This window comes from Sphaeramia orbicularis, chromosome 1 (genome assembly GCF_902148855.1).
Source record: "Sphaeramia orbicularis chromosome 1, fSphaOr1.1, whole genome shotgun sequence".
Taxonomy (NCBI): domain Eukaryota; kingdom Metazoa; phylum Chordata; class Actinopteri; order Kurtiformes; family Apogonidae; genus Sphaeramia; species Sphaeramia orbicularis.
Window position 1 is genome coordinate 8,331,394 of NC_043957.1, and position 21,807 is coordinate 8,353,200.

At 39.5% G+C, this 21,807-nt stretch overlaps 1 protein-coding gene across 2 annotated transcripts in view; it reads right to left on the bottom strand.

Annotated features, from left to right (window-relative positions):
- The window catches only part of sh3pxd2aa (SH3 and PX domains 2Aa), an 84,940-nt gene that overhangs the window by 57,104 nt on the left and 6,029 nt on the right, over nt 1-21,807 (bottom strand). For both annotated transcript variants that reach the window (XM_030149137.1, XM_030149148.1), the window contains exon 2: nt 10,481-10,561. In XM_030149137.1, the coding sequence (XP_030004997.1) occupies nt 10,481-10,561 (81 nt within the window). The remainder of the gene's footprint in view (nt 1-10,480; nt 10,562-21,807) is intronic.

Consider the following 21,807-nt stretch of genomic DNA (forward strand, 5'->3'; position numbering starts at 1 on the left):
ATGCCAAATGCTTAGTGTGTGTGTGTGTGTGTGTGTGTGTGTGTGTGTGTGTGTGTGTGTGTGTTGGACCGATGCCTGCAGTCCAGATCAGATGGTCATGTGACTATACAGGGGTTTACCCCAGGATCAGCTGGAGCGGAACTACACACAAAGGAAATACATACACACACACACTTAAAGTTATGGAACAACTCATGACTGGTACGACAGGGCTGCCATGTGACCTACGTTGCCATTTCCATGGTAACAGTACGGTGGTAGTGAGGGAGGTCACAGGAAATGATCAGGTGATTTTAGTGGGAGGGGTTAGTGTTTTTAGTGGGAGGGGTCAGCCGTGTCCATAAACCTAAAGTTCATAATTCATGTGTCCCATAAAGGTCCTTCTAAGCACAGACAGCCCATAATATGCACTGACGCACTGATGTCGGAGTAGACAGCTGGTTTTTAACTTTTTACTGGTTTTTTGGATTTCAACAACTTGAGTCACAAACAAACGAAAAAAAAAAACATTAACCCTTTAAATACTTTGTCCATCCATCCATGATCTGCTGCTTATCCAGGGCCGGGTCGCGGGGGCAACAGTCTAAGCAGGGACGCCCAGACTTCCCTCTGCCCAGACACCTCCTCCAGCTCTTTGTTTGTGATGGAAAATAACCATATTTCTTGATGCATAACACCTTTTTTTTTTTTTTTTTTTTTTTAATATTCTATTATGATGGTGTATTAGGTTCACATAAGAAAATAAAAACCTGTGTCACTATGAGAATAAAGTTGGAAAATATCAAGATAAAACCTGTAATTTTATGAGAATAAAGTCGAATACAAAAAGCCATGATTTTACAAGAATGAAGTCATAATATTATCAGAATAACACATTTGGTTGTTCACGTTATTCAAAGGATAGTTTGTAAATATAAGTATTTTCATAAAGTGATTTTTCTTTTTTTCGCTCTAAAACACTTTGTATTTGTCATTTTTTATAGTTAACTTTATTCTTATTTCACTGGTTCTGATCCACTTTATTGGTCTGAATGTGGAACCTGAACTCAAATGATCTTCAATGTGTTTTTTTCATTTCATGGGAGGGGCTGGACTCATACTGGTCCATAGGTTTGACCCCCCTGGTCCAGACCAGCGTTAACTAACCCTCCAGAACTGGTCTGAGCTCGTATTGACCCCCCTGACCTAGACTAGACCAGCGTTAACTAACCCTCCAGAACTGGTCTGAGCTCGTATTGACCCCCCTGACCTAGACTAGACCAGCGTTAACTAACCCTCCAGAACTGGTCTGGGCTCGTATTGACCCCCCTGACCTAGACTAGACCAGCGTTAACTAACCCTCCAGAACTGGTCTGGGCTCGTATTGACCCCCCTGACCTAGACTAGACCAGCGTTAACTAACCCTCCAGAACTGGTCTGGGCTCGTATTGACCCCCCTGACCCTCCAGAACTGGTCTGGGCTCGTATCAGGTCCTGGCAGTGTTCAGTTTCACAGACACAGATGTCTGTAATGGGCTCTGGGGGGGCTGGGGGGGTTCCCTTTCCAACCACAGTCATTGACAGTTGTGTCTCTAAATATAAACCTGGACCCTGGATCGGATCAGGACCAGTCTGAGCCCCAGACCTGGGACCTCCCTCCATCTGCTAACTTACATGAAGTGGATGAATGTGAGGAATGGAGCAGCAGTGTCCATTTGTTCTGGACATGTCAACACTGCAGGATGTGTGGCCCCATGTGCCCCCCCCCCCCGCCCCATCTGCAGAGGGAATAGGACAACAGATGTAGGAATGCTGGGACTGGTGTCTGTCCACAGTCCGTCATTCATCAGTCTCTGGTCCCAGTCCTGAAGGGCCAGCTGTAGATCGGTGTAGTATGGAATATGGACCCCCTGGAATATGGACCCCCCCTATGGAAAATGGACCCCCCTCCAAATTTAGGGAATGAATTATTTTTTTTAAGTTTTGAATTATAAACACATAAAATAGAAACAAAACATTTTGTAAAACAAAATTTCTTTATTGTGTTCTGTTATTGTGTGATCTGTCTGACGGAAGAGAGAGTACAAGAACATGTATCAAACGACCGTCGCCACCACAGTGACGTCACAATGGGAGGCCAGGCTGTACGGGGAGGTACGCTCATGCTGCAAGGCTTCACTACAGGGCCCAGCTTTCTTTTTTGTTTGTGGTGGTGGTAGGGCACCCCCCACCCCCACCTCTGATAATTTTCTTAGAAATAAGCATTTAGGCCCCTAATATGTAGAAATTATTAAATGCAGTACTGTATGAAATAATGGTTATTTTTAACTATACTGGTCATGTGAGAAATAAAATCTTACACAGGGAAGGGGTAAAAGATAGCTTATTGTCAAACTCGTTGTTTCCATGGTTTTTTCCCGAGCTTTAGCTAGGGAAAAACCCTGGAAACAACTCGTTTGACAATAAGCTTATCTTTCACCCCTTCCCTGTGTAAGATTTTATTAATATAACAAATAAATATAAAATATGAAATATAAAATATAACACACTGAATGACAGACCCATTTATATGAACGCAGATGTCAGCAACATGCCCCAGACTGGAGAGTATGCCACAAAAGTAGAAATACTTGCTGTGGCCAGCCTACTCGCCACACCCATCTGGACCTACTCACCATTTGGGGAGGAACACAGGTGGCAGTCCTATGCGCCACCTTCTGGCCTTCCTTCATCTTGTGAGGCTTCACCAAAAGCCATGTTTGTGAAGAACATGTTTGAACATTTTGAGCCTGTCATAACTGTAATTTGCCATTCAGTGTGATATCTGTGATATTGTTACATTTTTAACTTTGTATAATACTTGTTATATACCTCAATAAATATGTTTTTTTTTAAATGTTGTTTTGTTTCCATTATATATATATATATATATATATATATATATTCCAAAAATAATAAAAAGAACTAGAAGCACTCGGAGAGCGCAGACCTCCGCCAAGGCTGATCAGTGGCCCCCCCCCGTGGGCCCCCCCACCCCCGATCACCACCAAAATTTAATCATTTCTTCCTTATCCCATTTCCAACAAACCCTGAAAATTTCATCCAAATCTGTCCATAACTTTTTGAGTTATGTTGCACACTAACGGACAGACAAACAAACAAACAAACAAACAAACAAACAAACAGAGAGACAAACAAACAAACCCTGGCAAAAACATAACCTCCTTGGCGGAGGTAATTAACCATTTCCTAAATTTGGAGGGGGGTCCATTTTCCATAGGGGGGGTCCATATTCCGCTGCGGAATCTGGACCCCAGGGTCCATATTGTATGGGGGTCCATTTACAATCTCACACCGGCTTCCACTGGGACCCTGGTGCCCCCCCCCCCCCCCATATATATATATATATATATATATATATATATATATATATATATATATATATATATATATATATATACATACATACACACACACATATATATACATATATATATACACACACACATATATATATATATATATATATATATATATATATATATATATATATATATATATATAGTGTAACGATATGAAAATTTCATACCGTGGTTACTGTGCCCAAAATTATCACAGTTATCATTATTATCATGGTATTATTGAAACTGTGCTCAAAATGTTCAAAAAGTACTGATACACACACTGAAATAATATAACCAGGTTGTATTTTTGGAAAATATAAATAAATACATAAAATAATAGGCATAATATACTCTCTCTTGGCAGAAACAGTCAAATGTTACCATGTAACCATCAAACATACAAATGTGCATTAAAGATGGAACCGTATGGACATTGTTGTCCATATCAAGTTTGTGTTGAAAGTGTGGTAATCAAACACGGTTATCATGATAATTAGAATTTAAACAGTAGTACTAACCATCATAGATAGATAGTCTCTCTCTCTGTGTGCTTGGACCAAGGTTCTAATAGTTTTGGATTTTTCATTCTAGTTTAGTTTTATTTAGTTTTGACTTTTTTTTCTCTAATTCAGTTCGTTTTAATTCGTTTTTAGAGCAGGTTTGCTAGTTTTTATTCGTTTTCATGTTTTTCTAAATGCTTAGTTTTAGTTTAGTTTTAGTATTAATTGTAGTTTTGTCGTATCTTTTCTCTTCTTCTCCGTCGCATTCAAATAAATCGCAGACAGGACTCTGCTGCTTTCTCCCAACTTTAGTCTCCATGTTTCCAGGTAGAGTGGGGACCAGAAGGCGACTGGAAACCACAAGTGAACACAAGTGACGGACCGTCAAGTGTCGTATGGTGACAACAGAAAAAAAATCGCTAGAGCGAAATAAATTGATTTCATATCAATCAGACATTGACAAAGACGAAAACAAAGGGAATTTTATCCATATTTTTTATCCATTTTAGTTAGTTGTGTAAACACACAATACAGTTTCAGTTAGTTATTATCTTTTAATTACAGCTTTTTATTTATTTCAGTTAACAAAAATGTTTTTACAATTGTAGTTTTCGTCATTTCATTAGTTTTCGTTAACAATTATAACCTTGGCTTGGACCGGGTATCTCTCTCTTTCAAAGTGCAGTAATCAAACATGGTTATTATGATAATTAGAATTTAAACGGTAATACTAACTGTCTGCAATTTTACCGCGGTTTATTGTTACACTGGTAATCGTTATATTCCTTACATATATATATATATATATATATATATATATATATATATAAAATATATATATATATATATATATATATATATATATATATATATATATATATATATATATATATATATATATATATACATATATATATATATATATATATACATACATACATATACACACTTTTTTTTTTTTTTTTAAATGAGTGATCCAGTGAGGTTTAAGTAACTGATTGTGTCAACGGTTCAATTGAACATCTTCTGTATTTGAGTTAAACTGTCCGAGAGTTTTCCTTCTGTTTTTTTTTTTTTTTTTAATCTGGTGGCGCAGAGTGAATTGTCGTCATGCTGTGTCATATTCCTTTCAGGCGGATGATAGTGTCCGTCATTCGGATTCAGAACAGTGTGTTATAGGAAAACAAAATGAAAAAAAAAAACAGACTTGAATGTTTATCATGTTTGTTTTGAAAAACCAGTGTAAATGTTTAGAATGAAACTATGAGATGATAGAAATAAACTTTCAACTTTCTGTGTCCATATTGTTCTTATTTTTAGTTCTTTCTAGTCATTTTGATCCTGTGTCTCTGAAACACTCTCTTTTCCTATATATTTACATATATATAAAAATATATATATACATTTATATAATATTTAAAGCTAAACTACAACTATTAATGAACTACACAAACTGCAAAAATACAGATAAAAACAGTGAAAAAAGACACAATCATCTAAAAAGGGTTAAGTCCGGAACATGAATAAAACATGGTCTGTTGTTTTTCTTTGGTTTCTCGGGGAAACGCTGCAGCACTGGACATGTTTAGTTTGCTCATGGGTAAACAGATGAATGATTGACCCAGTTGTTTGTTAATTGTTCTTAATATTTTCTGTGTAGAAGTCTGAACATTTCTGCTCAGTTCTTCAAACGCCTTCAGTGGTGCTCACAGGTTTCATTAACTGACTGTTTCTCTCATTGGATGGATTCTGTGCAGCACACGTTCTGTGGTGGGTGGACTTCACTGGTTACCTTCGCCAGGAGGTATTGTGATCACTTTGCTTTGTGTGTTTGCGTGCGTGTGTTTGTTTGTTTGTTAGCAAGATAACTCAAAAAGTTATGGACGAATTTTCATGAAATTTGCAGGAAATGTTGATACTGGCACAAGGAAGAAATCATTAAATGTTGGTGGTGATGGGGGGGGGGGATCTGTCTTGGCGGAGGTCTGCGTCTTGTTTCCATCCATCCATCGTTCTATTGTTCCATCTCTATCTATTGTTGTATTGATCATTTCTTTCCTCCTACACGTTATTATTCGTGAATGGACCACCTGTAACACACAATAATTTCCCCTGGGTTTAATAAAGTATTTAGATTCTGAAATTTTGAATTTTGCATCATTTTGTACTCATATTGCAAAATTTTCACTGTAGTTATAAGAAATCTGAAGTAGATCTGTTCACTGAGGAAAATACTATGCACATATCTGAGCCTGTCCTGTGTCCTTTTGAATGGAACCTAATGTATTTTTGATTTTTACGTATATTTTAATGTATAGTCATCCTGTTTAATACAGGTTGAACAGCTCCTTATTAGGGATGTAACGATTACTGGTATAACAATAAACTGCGGTAAAATTGCAGATGGTTAGTATTACCATTAAAATTCTAATTATCATGATAACCGTGTTTGATTACCGCACTTTTAGGGGAGAAAACACCTATGTAAAGATCTGCTTTAATGTCAAATATTTGAGTATAGTTTTAATTTATTACAATTTTAATTTTATATACCTAATATTTGGAACCAATATTCACTTTTAAAGTCTTTGAAAAAGTTCGTTAAGCTTCTGTGTGTTATTTATGCAATAAATTATATACATTTTTCTAGAGCTGCAACCGATTAATCGACTTAAAGTGATCCAAAAAAATCATTCAACCACAATTCTCCTGAATCAAAGCTTTGTTTCCTTCATTTCTCTGCTGTTAAACATTGGTTCCACTGTTGTGTTTCACACGGACACTTATTGTGACACACAAAGAAGCTTTAATTCAGGAAAACTGCAACTGAATATTTCCCTTCAATCAATTCGAGTCGATTAATTGAATCGTGCATTTTGCATTCGCTTCAAGCACCTAATTGATTAATCAGTTGCAGCTCTACATTTTCAAATCAGATTTTAGATATTTTTTTGTGTTTTCTGTCTTTTTGTGTTTTTATAGTAGGTTAAAGTGAAAAAAATAATAGACAGATGATATAAATGAAGTTGTGCTGACAAAACAGACCCCAAACATGAGTATAGTAAACATTTGTTTATATAGTATATAAAGCCAAAATCAAAAGGAATGAAAAACGGACAAAATAGGCTCAGACCACTAAGGGTTAATATTTGAATGTTTCTGCAACAGAAGGTACATTGTGCCGATTATTTTATTTAGTTTTTTTTGTTGTTTTTTTTCTTTTTTTCTCAAAATACAACTTGGTCAATTTATTTCAGTGTGTGTATCAGTACTTTTTGAACATTTTCAACACAGTTTCAACAATACCACAATAATAATAACTGTGATAATTTCTGTCACAATAATATGAAATGTTCATCTGGTTCCATCCCTACTCCTTATAGACAGTGTGTGCTTGAACCTCCTTTGGTTCTGTAGTTTGGGAGTGTGTGCTCTGTTTTATTAGGCCTCCATTTCCTCTCATTCCTCTGTTCTGGTGTCCGTCTGTACCCTAACTCAGTAACTGTCCTCTTTTTGGAGGTCACACAAATGTCCCACTGACAGCTGAACTGGACTCATTTAGACTAAATTTAGTCTGAACTGGACTCATTCAGCCTAAATTTAGGTCACTGGCTGTGGGAAAAACAACATACTTTTCCAACCCCCCAAGGCCGAGGCCGAGGCCGTCCAATCAAACGGCCGATTGTAACTCAGAAGAACAGCTCTAGTGTTTGTCATGTAGGTGTCCTTCCTCCACTGCTGACTTTTACACTGCCCCCACCCCCCGCACACACTCACTCAGAAACGACATAAACCAGGCTTTTATCCTGAAGCTGAAACAAGTGCCTCCTCATTCACTGGACTTCCACAACATCCACAGAAACACCTGGAGGACAAAGAGGCTGTGGCCAGTGGGCTTTGGATCCTACCCATAATGCATCTGTGCTCCAGACCTATGTTTGCATCCACAGGAACACTTAGAGGTTCCAGGTTCCAGATTCAGTGACCTTCCTTTGAAGCACTTTGACCACAGCTACTGTGTCCTTTACATCACTAAATATAAGCTCCATTTGCCTAAAACAGTGTTTTTCAATCTTGGGGTCGCCTGGAATTCGCCTGAAATTTACTGTAATTGATAAAAATTAAGACAAAACTATATGATGAGTTGACAGAGAGAACCCTAAACATAAAAGACAAACTGAGTCTGTAACTGAAGCACTGTGGTTCTGTTATCTGTGGTTCTGTTCATCTGTGGTTCTAATTCTCTGTGGTTCCGTTTATGTGTCAAATGTTCATTGTGGTCGGTTTCAGATGCTGCAGCTCTTTCAGGGCCAAGGGGGAGGGCCAAGGGGGTGGGGCAAGGGGTGAATTAGGACTGGGCCGCTGTCTTACTGTCAGTAACTCTGCAGACATGTTGTCAGTTCTTAGTGTGTTTTCGTCCATTTGGGTCCAATAGGGTTAGGGTTAGGGTTAGACATCAGGGATGGTTTGGGTGTCAGCTCAGCTCAGCTCAGCTCAACTCAGCTCAGATGAATTTACTGGAGAAAGAGTCTTTCAAAGGTTCATCTGGAAAAAAAACATGTTTTCATTCCAAGGCTTCTGTAAAACCAATGAGTCACAGTGAGTCCTTTCAGAAGCTGAAGCTTTAAATACATCAGCCTCAAGGACACCATCAGCCATAAACGAACGATAAAGCAGAGGGGTCAAACATACGGTCCACGGCCCAAAACCTCCCTGACAACAGGTCCAATGAGGCCCAAAACCAGCCTGACAACAGGTCCAATGAGGCCCAAAACCAGCCTGACAACAGGTCCAATGTGGCTCAAAACCGGCCTCACAACAGGTCCAATGAGGCCCACAGGATGAAGATGTCCAAGAAATTCCACTGAAGAAACACTAGATGGACAAAAGTCTGTGGACACGTTGAATTCAGGTGTTTCTTTGTTTCTAAAAGCTTGACACGGTTTTGATGGATGGATGGACAGATCTGAGATGACTGGGACGGGAATCCAGGGTGTTCAAAGAGTAAATGAGTAAAAAAGAACAAAATAATCAACAAAATGAACAAAATAATCAACAAAATGAACAAAAATGACCAAAATAATCTACAAAATGAACAAAATAATAAAGAAAATGAGTAAAATATTACTAAAATAATCAACAAAATGAACAAAAATGAACAAAATAATCAGCAAAATGAGTAAAATATGACCAAAAATAATCAACAAAATGAACAAAATAATCAACAAAATGAGTAAAATATGACCAAAATAATCAACAAAATGAACAAAATAATCTGCAAAATGAGTAAAAATGAACAACAGGACAACCGAGCAGTTAAACTTTAGTGGAATAAAGGTGACACATTTACCAGCTGATATAAATACTGTTATTGTTTTCTGTCATACTGCCCAGGCCCAGAGCTTTAGGAAGGACACACACGTCCACACATACGTCCACAGATTTGTCCACTCCTTTAACCGCTGTCTTCCAGACTGTCCCACAGTGACAGGCTGTTTCTTTGACAACTCAATAAAGCTGCCTCCTGGTCATGTGACCTTTGCTCTGCACCATCTGACAAAGCTAACCAAATCAATCTTCCTGCTGCTGACTGGGGTTATTCTGAGATAAGACATCCATGAACCAACAGGACGCAGTAGTTCACTCTAGATCACAGGTGTCAAACATGCGGCCCGGCTGCCAAATCCGGCCCACGCCAAAGGGTCCAAAATGTGAAATGCAAAAATTACACTGAATATATTAACAATCAGTGATGTCAAAGTCATTTTATTTCAGGTTCCACATACAGACACATACAGTCCAATTAGATTTCTAGTGGGTCAGAAACAGTAAAATATTATCAGAATAACCTATAAATAATGACAACCCCAAATTCTCTTTGTTTTTTTGGTGTAAAAAAGTAAAATTACATCCTGAAAACAGCAGAGAGGCAACTAAAGAGTGTACAGCCCTGTATATGAAACCAGCCAATCAGACGACCCAGCACCAGCAACCTGCTATAAAGCAACATTGCACTGACTTCCATGTGGATTTGTTGCTTGTACTAAAGGTCTGTCAACTCCCTGACGTTTTGAGGACGAGGCAGAGTAAAGGAAGTGAGTAAGAAAGAGTACCAGGCAGAGTAAAGGAAGGGAGAAGGAAAGAGGACGATGCTCAAACAGATACAGACCATGCCCCCCCATTCCCCGACCAATGACTAACACACACATGGATTCACCAAGGCAATGAGGTGTGGACAACACCGACAGAGTCAACAGTCCAAAGGATTACACAGCAATCTATAGAAAAACAATGAAGTTCACAGGGGTCACATGACTGACAGAAATCAGCAGCAATAGAATTAACGTGGATGGATGGATGGATGGACTGGTGGGTGGGTGGGTGGATGAATGGATGGATGGATGGATGGAGTTGCTGTAATTCCCCACAAGAACAAAATTGGATATGATGCAAATGTTCAATAATAAACAACTAAGGACCAAAACCTGATCCTTGAGGAACCCCCCATGTTCCATTCATCAGTCTAGACTAAAACGACCAATACCATCACATGTACTGCACATAGTATTCAGGGTATGAAGTGTGAGAGTATTTTACCTGTAGGTCGAAGAATTTGCTGTATCTTCTGTAGATGATGTGGGAGGTGTTGTCCGAATAAGTGACATTGATGAGATAGACCTGCAAGACAAGAACAGGAGAACAGTCACATTTGAGCTTCTGACCTTTTACCTCAGGGGTTCACATTTGAGCTTCTGACCTTTGACCTCAGGGGTTCACACTGAAACATGTGAGAGTGTGAACATCCAGGAACCCCATGGAAGGGTTAGGGTTAGGGTTAGAACAGAAGAAGGGCTGATGTTTAAGGAACATCTACTGTCAGAGTTCCACATGGAGTTGAAACGTTTTCATCATGTAATTTTACTTTTTTCACTCACTCAGACATACACAGAAAAGTTTGTATTTGTCATTATTTCAATGTTATTATGTTCTTATTTTCCTGGTCTGGTCCACTTCAGTCCAGTTGCTGCACACACTGGTTCTACTGGTCTGGTTCAGAGTTGTGGAAGCTGTTGGTGGTGATGCTGCCTTCACTTCACATGTTAGGGGGCGCTCCTAACATTCTACGACATCGCTGTGTGTGTGTGTGTTCTCTAATCCCATTTGACCTGAACGGTATGCCAGAGTATCACCCCCCCCCCCCCCCCCCCCATCATGCCTCGGGGCCACTTCAGTCAACTCACAAGCAGAACCCACGATACAAGAGCCAAGCTGTGGACTGGGTGTATGGGTCCGAAGCCCAGAAGCAGACCGGCATGTGACGGCAACCGCAGTGGAAAACACAACCGACAACCGTCCACGCTCCACCCATTCCTAAAATATCAGGCTGAGCCCTAACGCCCGCCCCTTCCCCAAAAATAGACTGGACTGAGCCCAGCCTGTGTGGACCGCTCACTCAACACAAATGACCAACCATCCACTGGAAACGGGATCTTTTATGGACTAGATTTAACCCCTTCATGCATGAAATAAAAGAACCTTAGTCCAGATTTGTGTCCTTTTTATGCATAAAAAAAAACACTGCTTTTGAAATGTTTTGTTACGAGTTTTGTAAACGTCCACTCAGCTGGAAACCACGAGTTTAACTTTAGAAGAAAATAAATAAATATTTAGCAAAACAATATCAGAAAATGATCAACTGTGTGAAAACTATAAAATAAAAACATTTTTAATGCTGATAATCTGAGGTTTTCTCACATTTTAACATATTTTAAAGCTATACCGTATGATGTGGCATTTTTACACTTTTCTTTTGTCATCTTAAAATGCTCCTAATAAGAGTGTGTTAAACTAAAATGTAAAAGAAATCCACCAGGTACTGAAACTCAAAAATGTTTAATTCTCATATATTTCTGATAAAAGTCTGACCAATCATTTTATTCGGTCCGAATAAAATAATTGGCCGAACCTGGCTGAGCCTCCTGTCAATCATCCATTACGGCCGTCCAGCATCAGATCCATTATCACTGTCTCCGCATCCGATATGTGTCCCTCTGAATCTGACGCATCACTCGCGCTGCTTCTCCTGTCACTGACCACAGTCTTTCTAGGATGTGTGTGGATAGAACTCAAATGCACATGTGGAAGGGATTAAACAGATTTATTAACAGAAACAACAACTAAGGAGAACAAACAGGAGTCCGATGAATGAAGGATGGAGATAAAAGTCCGGAAGTCAGCTGTACTGGACTGAACAGGTCTGTATAAAGCTCAGCTTTTATGACGGTGGGACTCATACAGGTACATGTACATAGTGTCACACAGTATAGGATTATGTAGGATGATAAGTGTATGGACTATGAAACCTCAAATGTCTACGGAAAAATTCGCGGAGGCCACGCGTTCACAGTGCACGCGCCCGTCGCCTGGGCATCTCATCTCCGTGGTGCAGTGAAGACACTGACCCAGCTCTGCACAGACCACACCCTTAAATACAGGGTCTACTGATGGAACAGGGGCCGCGGGCCCGCGGCAGGTGGATGATGCATCTGATTACTGAGGGAGGGGTCTGCGGACACACCGAAGTGGACCGGACCTGCTCCTCCGCTTCCTCCGCGCGCATCAGGTGAGAGGAGGCGAGCATCAGAGCTCAGGCAAGGGGAAGTGGGCGGGGCTTTAGAGGGAGGCGGGTTGTTCATGTTCAAACTTTTACTAAGTGCTGTGAGAAATGCCACATCGGTAGGTATAGCTTTAATACTAGTTGATACTCACTTTATAGAGGTAATATGCAAACTAATTAATTCCACTCTAATCCCAATTATCCATTGATTTCCATTAAAACATGTTAGTGCAGATCTTTTTGCACCTGAATGTTTGCATCTGAATTTTTTTAAATTCTAAATTTATGAACATAGTTGAATTCAGAGACAAACAATCCAGATACTTAATTTCAGTGCAAAAGAAAAATTAAGATACTTTACTTCAGTGCAAAAAAAATCACAAACTTAATTTCAGTGCAAAAAGTTCAGATACTTAATTTCAGTGCAAAAAAAAAAAAAAAAAAAATTCAGATACTTAATTTCAGTGCAAAAAAAAAAAAAAAAAAAATCAAATACTTAGTTTCAGTGAAAAAAAATCATACTTTATTTCAGTGCAAAAATTTTTTTCAGATACTTAATTTCAGTGACAAAAAAAAAATCAGATACTTAATTTCAGTGCAAAAAAAAAAAAAAAAAATCAGATACTTAATTTCTGTGCAAACAAATTCAGATACTTAATTTCAGTGAAAAAAAGAGATAATGTCAGTGAAAAAAAAAAATTTCAGGTACTTAATTTCAGTGCAAAAAAAAAAAAAAAAAAAAAATCAGTGCTACAAATTCAGTGTCTTATAATTCAAAATCTGACGACACAGATTTCCTTCCATACAGCTGGAGAACAGAGGAACAGCGGCCAGTAAAGGGTTACATCTTTTTGCATGTTGCATAGCAGTTGCTGTTTCTTGGCCGTTTCATGAGGAAATCCACACACTCATGTACCATCTAAAATAGACTGGCATGTAGCAGGATGACTCACAGCTCCAGTACATCCAGTCGTGAGAGCAGAGCAGCCAAACTGCACTCAACCAAGAGTGTATGGAAGAAAAAAAAAAAAAAAAGACACACTCAAATGTCAAAGAGGAAATAATCCGTCTGCCAATTCTGTCATTGTGTCTGATAAGAGGGTGAAGTGAACTATCTTTACAGCTGTGACACATTTAGACGGTCGCACACAGATAACAACAGCATTTAAGGACAAGTTTCCACTGATGGCCTGTATTCATGTGGGGGTTTGGGAGTCCCACACATCCAGATAAAGACGCACACATTATCTGATGAACGCTGCAGGACATTCTAGCACAGCAGGCACGTCTGAACTAATAAGACACAAAAAAGAAGGAGGAAATGTGGGTGAAGAGGCAACGACATAATCTGGAAGACTGAAGACATATGAGACCTGGATCTGATCTGTTAAAGACAGTCTGAACAGCACGAATCTGACCCAGACCACTGTCATATGTGGTCCTAAATCTGACCCAGACCACTGTCATATGTGGTCCTAAATCTGACCCACACCACTGTCATATGTGGTCCTAAATCTGACCCAGACCCCTTTCATATGTGGTCCTAAATCTGACCCAGACCACTGTCATATGTGGTCCTAAATCTGACCCAGACTAATGTCATATGTGGTCCTAAATCTGACCCAGACCGCTTTCATATGTGGTCCTAAATCTGACCCAGACCACTGTCATATGTGGTCCTAAATCTGACCCAGACTAATGTCATATGTGGTCCTAAATCTGACCCAGACCCCTTTCATATGTGGTCCTAAATCTGACCCAGATCACTGTCATATGTGGTCCTAAATCTGACCCAGACCACTGTCATATGTGGTCCTAAATCTGACCCAGACTAATGTCATATGTGGTCCTAAATCTGACCCAGACCCCTTTCATATGTGGTCCTAAATCTGACCCAGACCACTGTCATATGTGGTCCTAAATCTGACCCACACCATTGTCATATGTGGTCCTAAATCTGACCCAGACCACTGTCATATGTGGTCCTAAATCTGACCCAGACTAATGTCATATGTGGTCCTAAATCTGACCCAGACCCCTTTCATATGTGGTCCTAAATCTGACCCAGACCACTGTCATATGTGGTCCTAAATCTGACCCAGACCACTGTCATATGTGGTCCTAAATCTGACCCAGACTAATGTCATATGTGGTCCTAAATCTGACCCAGATGCCTTTCATATGTGGTCCTAAATCTGACCCAGACCACTGTCATATGTGGTCCTAAATCTGACCCAGACCACTGTCATATGTGGTCCTAAATCTGACGCAGACTAATGTCATATGTGGTCCTAAATCTGACCCAGACCCCTTTCATATGTGGTCCTAAATCTGACCCAGACCACTGTCATATGTGGTCCTAAATCTGACCCAGACTAATGTCATATGTGGTCCTAAATCTGACCCAGACCCCTTTCATATGTGGTCCTAAATCTGACCCAGACTAATGTCATATGTGGTCCTAAATCTGACCCAGACCCCTTTCATATGTGGTCCTAAATCTGACCCAGACCACTGTCATATGTGGTCCTAAATCTGACCCATACCACTGTCATATGTGGTCCTAAATCTGACCCAGACCACTGTCATATGTGGTCCTAAATCTGACCCAGACTAATGTCATATGTGGTCCTAAATCTGACCCAGACCCCTTTCATATGTGGTCCTAAATCTGACCCAGACCACTGTCATATGTGGTCCTAAATCTGACCCAGACTACTGTCATATGTGGTCTTAAATCTGACCCAGACCCCTTTCATATGTGGTCCTAAGTCCGACCCAGACCCCTTTCATATGTGGTCCTAAATCTGACCCAGACTACTGTCATATGTGGTCCTAAATCTGACCCAGACCACTGTCATATGTGGTCCTAAATCTGACCCAGACCACTGTCATATGTGGTCCTAAATCTGACCCAGACCACTGTCATATGTGGTCCTAAATCTGACCCAGACCCCTTTCACATGTGGTCCTAAGTCCGACCCAGACCCCTTTCATATGTGGTCCTAAATCTGACCCAGACTACTGTCATATGTGGTCCTAAATCTGACCCAGACTACTGTCATATGTGGTCCTAAATCTGACCCAGACCACTGTCATATGTGGTCCTAAATCTGACCTGGCCCACGTTCATATGTGGTCCTAAATCTGACCCAGACTACTGTCATATGTGGTCCTAAATCTGACCCAGACCACTGTCATATGTGGTCCTAAATCTGACCCAGACCCCTTTCATATGTGGTTCTAAATCTGACACGGACCACTGTCATATGTGGTCCTAAATTTGACACAGACTACTGTCATATGTGGTCCTAAATCTGACCCAGACCCCTTTCATATGTGGTCCTAAATCTGACCCAGCCCACTGTCATATGTGGTCCTAAATCTGACCCAGACCCCTTTCATATGTGGTCCTAAATCTGACCCAGACCACTGTCATATGTGGTCCTAAATCTGACCCAGACCACTGTCATATGTGGTCCTAAGTCTGATCCAGACCACTGTCATATGTGGTCCTAAATCTGACCCAGACCACTTTCATATGTGGTCCTAAATCTGACCCAGACCCCTTTCATATGCGATCCTAAATCTGACCCAGACCACAGTCATATGTGGTCTAAATCTGACCCCTGACCACTTTCATATGCGGTCCTAAATCTGACCCCAGACCACCGTTATATGCGGTCCTAAATCTGACCCGGACTACTGTCATATGTGGTCCTAAATCTGACCCAGGCCCCTTTCATATGTGGTCCCAAATCTGACCTGGACCACTTTCATATGTGGTCCTAAATCTGACCTGGACCACTGTCATATGCGGTCCTAAATCTGACCCGGACCACTGTCATATGCGGTCCTAAACTTGACCCAGACCACTTTCATACGTGGTCCTAAATCTGACCTGGACCACTTTCATATGTGGTCCTAAATCTGACCCAGACCACTGTCATATGCGGTCCTAAATCTGACCCAGACCACTTTCATATGTGGTCCTAAATCTGACCTGGACCACTTTCATATGTGGTCCTAAATCTGACCCGGACCACTGTCATATGTGGTCCTAAATCTGATCCAGATCTGACACAAACATCCACAATTCCTTAAATAAAGAATAAAATGTCACATGAAAAAATAAGCCCCCCCCCCAAAAAAAGACTAAAGTGAACTAAAAAAAAAAATAAAATAAAATAAGCAAGATAATGAACAAAAACAGCCAAAGTAATCAATAAAATTAACAAAATCAATAAAAAAGACAAAAACAATACACAACAAGAACAAAATAAGACACAAACTGAACATGAAAAGCACTTGGAGAGCGCAGACCTCCGCCAAGACAGATCTGCCTCCCATGTGTGCATGCTTGTTTGTTTGTTTGTTTGTTTGTTTGTTAGCAAGATAACTCAAAAAGTTATGGATGGATTTTCATGAAATTTTCAGGAAATGATACTGGCACAAGGAAGAAATGATTAAATTTTAGTGGTGATTGGGGTGGGGGGGGCTTTGAATACAATGCAAGGTTCGAATAGCTTTGGATTTTTCATTCTAGTCTAGTTTTATTTAGTTTGGACTTTTTTTTCTCTAATTCAGTTCATTTTAATTTGTTTTTAGAGCAGGTATGCTAGTGTTTATTAGTTTTCATGTTTTTCTAAATGCTTAGTTTTAGTTTAGTTTTAGTATCAATTGCAGTTTTGTCGTATCTTTTCTCTTCTTCTCTGTCGTATTCAAATAAATCCCAGACAGGACTCTGCTGCTTTCTCCCAGCTTTAGTCTCCATGTTTCCAAGTAGAGTGGGGACCAGAAGACGACTGGAAACCACAAGTGACGGACCATCAAGTGTTGTATGGTGACAGCCGAGAAAATGAAATAAATCACTTTCGTATAAATCCTACATTGACAAAGACGAAAACGAAGGGAATTTTATCCATAATTTGTATTCGTTTTAGTTAGTTTTGTAAACACACAATACAGTTTCAGTTAGTTACTTTTTTTTTCTTTTAATTACAGTTTTTATTTATTTCAGTTAACGAAAATGTTTTTTCAATTCTAGTTTTTTCCATTTCGTTAGTTTTTGTTAACGATAATAACCTTGATGCGACGGCAAAGAAGATAAAAGATACGACAAAACTAAAATCAATACTAAAACTAAGCATTTAGAAAAAACTGAAAACTAATATAAACTAGTAAACCTGCTCTAAAAAAGTAATTCAAACTGAGTTAGAGAAAAAAAAAGTCCGAACTAAATAAAACTAAACTAGAATGAAAAATCCAAAACTATTTGAACCTTGATGTAGACATGATGTGTCCACATATTTATGTCCATATAGTTTCGATGTAGGTTATTCTAATTGACCAAATGCAGCTTGAAGGGAGAAAAAGAAGCCACTTTGTTTAATCAACAGCTGGAAACAGCTGACAAAAACAGGCTTTTGTAACCTTTTTTTTTTTTCTTTTACAGCAGCCACGTCAATATTCCATTTGTGAAATGTCAGTTTTCTTTTTCAAAGCTGCCAAAAACAGATTCATAAACAGAGAACGTACAAATGAGTGGAAAAAAAAAACAAACAGTTTAAAGAAGGCTTTGGGGGCTTGAGTGTCCCAGATAAAGACAGAAAAAGACCTGGTGCGTCTGTTATTCCCACAGACGATGTGGGACTGGAAAACAAAAGTGTTATTCATGCTCAGAAGCAAAGACAAGAAACATGGATTCTTAAGACGGAACAAATTGGACGTCTGATTATTTCATCACGTTGGTCTGAAAGGGCGATGAAAGTCCATGTGGACTAACCCCCCGTGTTCCTTAACGGTTGTGATAACGCAGCGACTCTGGCAGATAAGCTGACATTAGATGAAAATAAGATGGAACTTACAGTTTTTGGGAGGAAAGGCCAGCAGCGTTCTGACAGTGTTGAAGAGAAGGAGTCTGAAGAGGAAAGTGTTTGGTGGGGCTAAGCCTAACCCTAACCCTGAACCCCGCCTAAAAACCACTATATTTAAAGTAACATCGAAAACAGACGATGCACAGCACAGTTTCAGCAGCCGTCCAACCACACAAAGGCAGGTTTGGAAAAAAAGCCTCTAAAGTCTTTCCATGTGGAACCACAAGTGACTCCAGTGCATTCTCCTGTTTTACAGTTTTAGCCAAAGGATCCAAAAATAAAGCCTGACAGTTTTTTTTCTGAGTACTTCTGCAGCAAAGCCAACGAAAATGTCACCGGAGTTCAATCAGTAAAAGAATCTGGTGATGCAATACAAATCACAATACTAGGATCACAATACGATAGATCATGATATATCATGATACTGTTAAAAAGGCAATTTTTTATTTGTTTCTTTTTTTAAATGATTATTTCCTTGAAGAATTGAATTACAGCAGAAATCTGCACAAATACTAAACACATTTGTATTTGATCCCAACAGGATCTAATGTTCTATCACAAAATGTTCCTGTGTTCAAACTGAAATTCTGTTTTACAGACATTACAGTTTCAGATCCTGTTCAAATGTTCATATTCTATTAGTTCACAACTAACATCAGAACAGTATTTTAGTTCAATCCCAACAAAGGAACGAACATTATTGAATAAAAGAGTGTTAAATAATAATAAATAAAATATAAACAAAAAAGAAAAACAAAAAAACAAACCTTCACAAAATCTGCATCTGAACCTAAAAATATCGATACAGTACTTTTTAATATCGATACAGTATCGTGAAGTGAAATATCGGGATATATTGCGATACTGATATTTTCTTACAGCCCTGTGCATGGGACTAAAGTCTTTCCATGTGGAACCACTAGTGACTCCAGTACGTTCTCCTGTTTTAGAGTTTCAGCCAAAGGATCCAAAATAAAGCCTGACAGTTTTTTTCAGCGTACTTTTGCAGCAAAACCAACGAAAATGTCACCAGAGTTAAACCAATAACACAACGGTTCCGTTCATTGGCTTTGGCAGGGGGGGTCCCAGGAAACCCCCCCCCCCCAACACACACAACACAGAGGTTTGGTATCCATGGTGACGCCCACGCCTGGACTTTCCTCTGGTTTAGTCACCTCCACTTGGAAACGGACCAATCACACACTTTGTTCTTGAACTGAAGGACATTTATTCTGCAGTCGTTTCCTGCTTCGCACCATTTCAACTTGTCAAGGTCATGGATTTCATTGTAAAAGAGATTTACAGCAACAGAAAAACTGTAGGTGGATGATGGGAGTTAAAGTTCTTTTAACCCTTTCAAGCATTAAATATGAGCACCTTAATCAAGATTTTTTTCCTGAATGTTTTTATTCGTCTTTAGGGATGGAAAAAAAAAACAAAACAATGCAATTGAATTTTTTTATGAACCTGTTTTCCATGGAGTTACAAAACTGTCCACTCAGCTGGACATCATGCGTCTAATTTTAGAAGCAAAGAAACAAGTATTTACCTACAAAATAAAAATAATTTTAAGGCCGCTAATCATATTTTAACGTACTCTAATATAGGGGTGTGCCAAAAAATTGATTCATATAAAAATTGCAATTCTCATTTACTATGATTCAGAATTGATTTAAAATGTCCCCAAAAAATCGATTTTAAAAATAAAACTAATCCTTCAGCAGTCTGCCTCCGTTTTGTACGTGGGACGTCCTGACATCATCACCAGCTGGTTCTGAGACATATGTATGTACGGTAAACACCAAAACAAAGAGGAAACTAACAGAGGAGGTCAGAGACATTCAACCGGCCCCGTCCTCGTCGAACACAAAGATTTGACCTCATTTGGTTTTTACCGATTGGAAGACCGAGCTGGACATGAGCTTCACAGTGTGGCAGGTTTGCACACTTTGAATTGGCGTGTTATCTGTACGCATTCTAAGCTTTCAGTGTGTATATTTACGCCATGTAAAATAACACACCATTACTGCGATTAGCGGCTAGCACCATTAGTGGATAGGGTTAGTGATTAGTGCGATTAGCAGCTAGCATGATTAGCAGTTAGGGGATAGGGTTAGCACAATTAGTGGCTAGCGCATTGACACGCCATCAAATGGCGTTAAATAACACACAAAAGGATGAAAATACGTACGTGTAGCATGCCAAATGCAATAAACTGGCTTCACATTTTGTCTTTTAATTTTTAATCTAACTTATTCTTAGCTAATTATACTCTGCACTTATTTATTTATTGATTGCGATGACAAAGATGATAAAGATAAATATGACGAGGAAAACAAAGACGACAACAAAGACAATGGACACGGCACCACAACAGCACACTGAACACCCTCCACCTGTAGATGTTCACCCCCCAGCACTGACACAACCCTCCACCTGTAGATGTTCACCCCCCCCCCCCCCAGCACTAACACAACCCCCACTAGGGCAGACAGTCCCAAACAAGAGTCAATCCACATATAAACAAGTGTTCAGAGAACGCAAACCTCTGCCAAGCACCCTAAATAGTGTGCATGTGTGAATCGACTATTTCTGTTTAAATTCAACAGTTTCCAGGTTGTTCCATACAGCAGAAAAAGTTGAAGCTTGGTACCAGTCATGTGTATGTCAAATGATATTCAATTCCAATCAATATTTGTTGAATTATAATGAAAAATGTGTGGTAAATGGGATTTTCAGTGTTAAATGGAAATGTCCACAGAGTCCACATTCCACAGTGGATGTGGACAATTTTGTGCCAGATACAAGATATTGTTCTAAGCTACGGGTGGATCCAATTGGAGGCTAATCGGAGTCGTTTTGAATTTTTGATGAATTTTGGAAAATTGCTCAATGATGACAGATAGGAAAATGGTAGATTTTGTGACCTTGCTCTGACCTTGAACTTTGGCCTACTTGGCCCAAAATTTAATGGGTTGGTCTCAGGGCCTAAGCCTATCTGTGGGGACAATTGGGTAAAGATGGTTGGAATAGTTTTCCCCAAAAGTTGCTAACAAACAAACAAACAGACAAACAAACAAACACACAAAGCAAAGTGATCACAATAACTCCTGGAGGAGGGAAACATGGAAAACCCTAAACTCCTACAGCCTTCCTTCCACAGTGTGCGTCTTCCAGTTCCAAACAGGGACCTTTCCCTGACAGATCACTGTGTGTTTGATAGGCCAATAAATATTTGAGTGGGGAAGTGTTCTCTGAAGACATGTTTTATGGAGTTAAAGAACAACAGTGTCCTCCAGTCTGGGCCTTTGAGCAGCACAGCCAGTCTGGAGAAAATGAAATGAAACTGGGACTGGAACCAGTAACAGGAAACCAAAGCTGAAAGGAAACAGTGAAAGCACACCTGTGTCTAGATTTGATCACCTGCACAG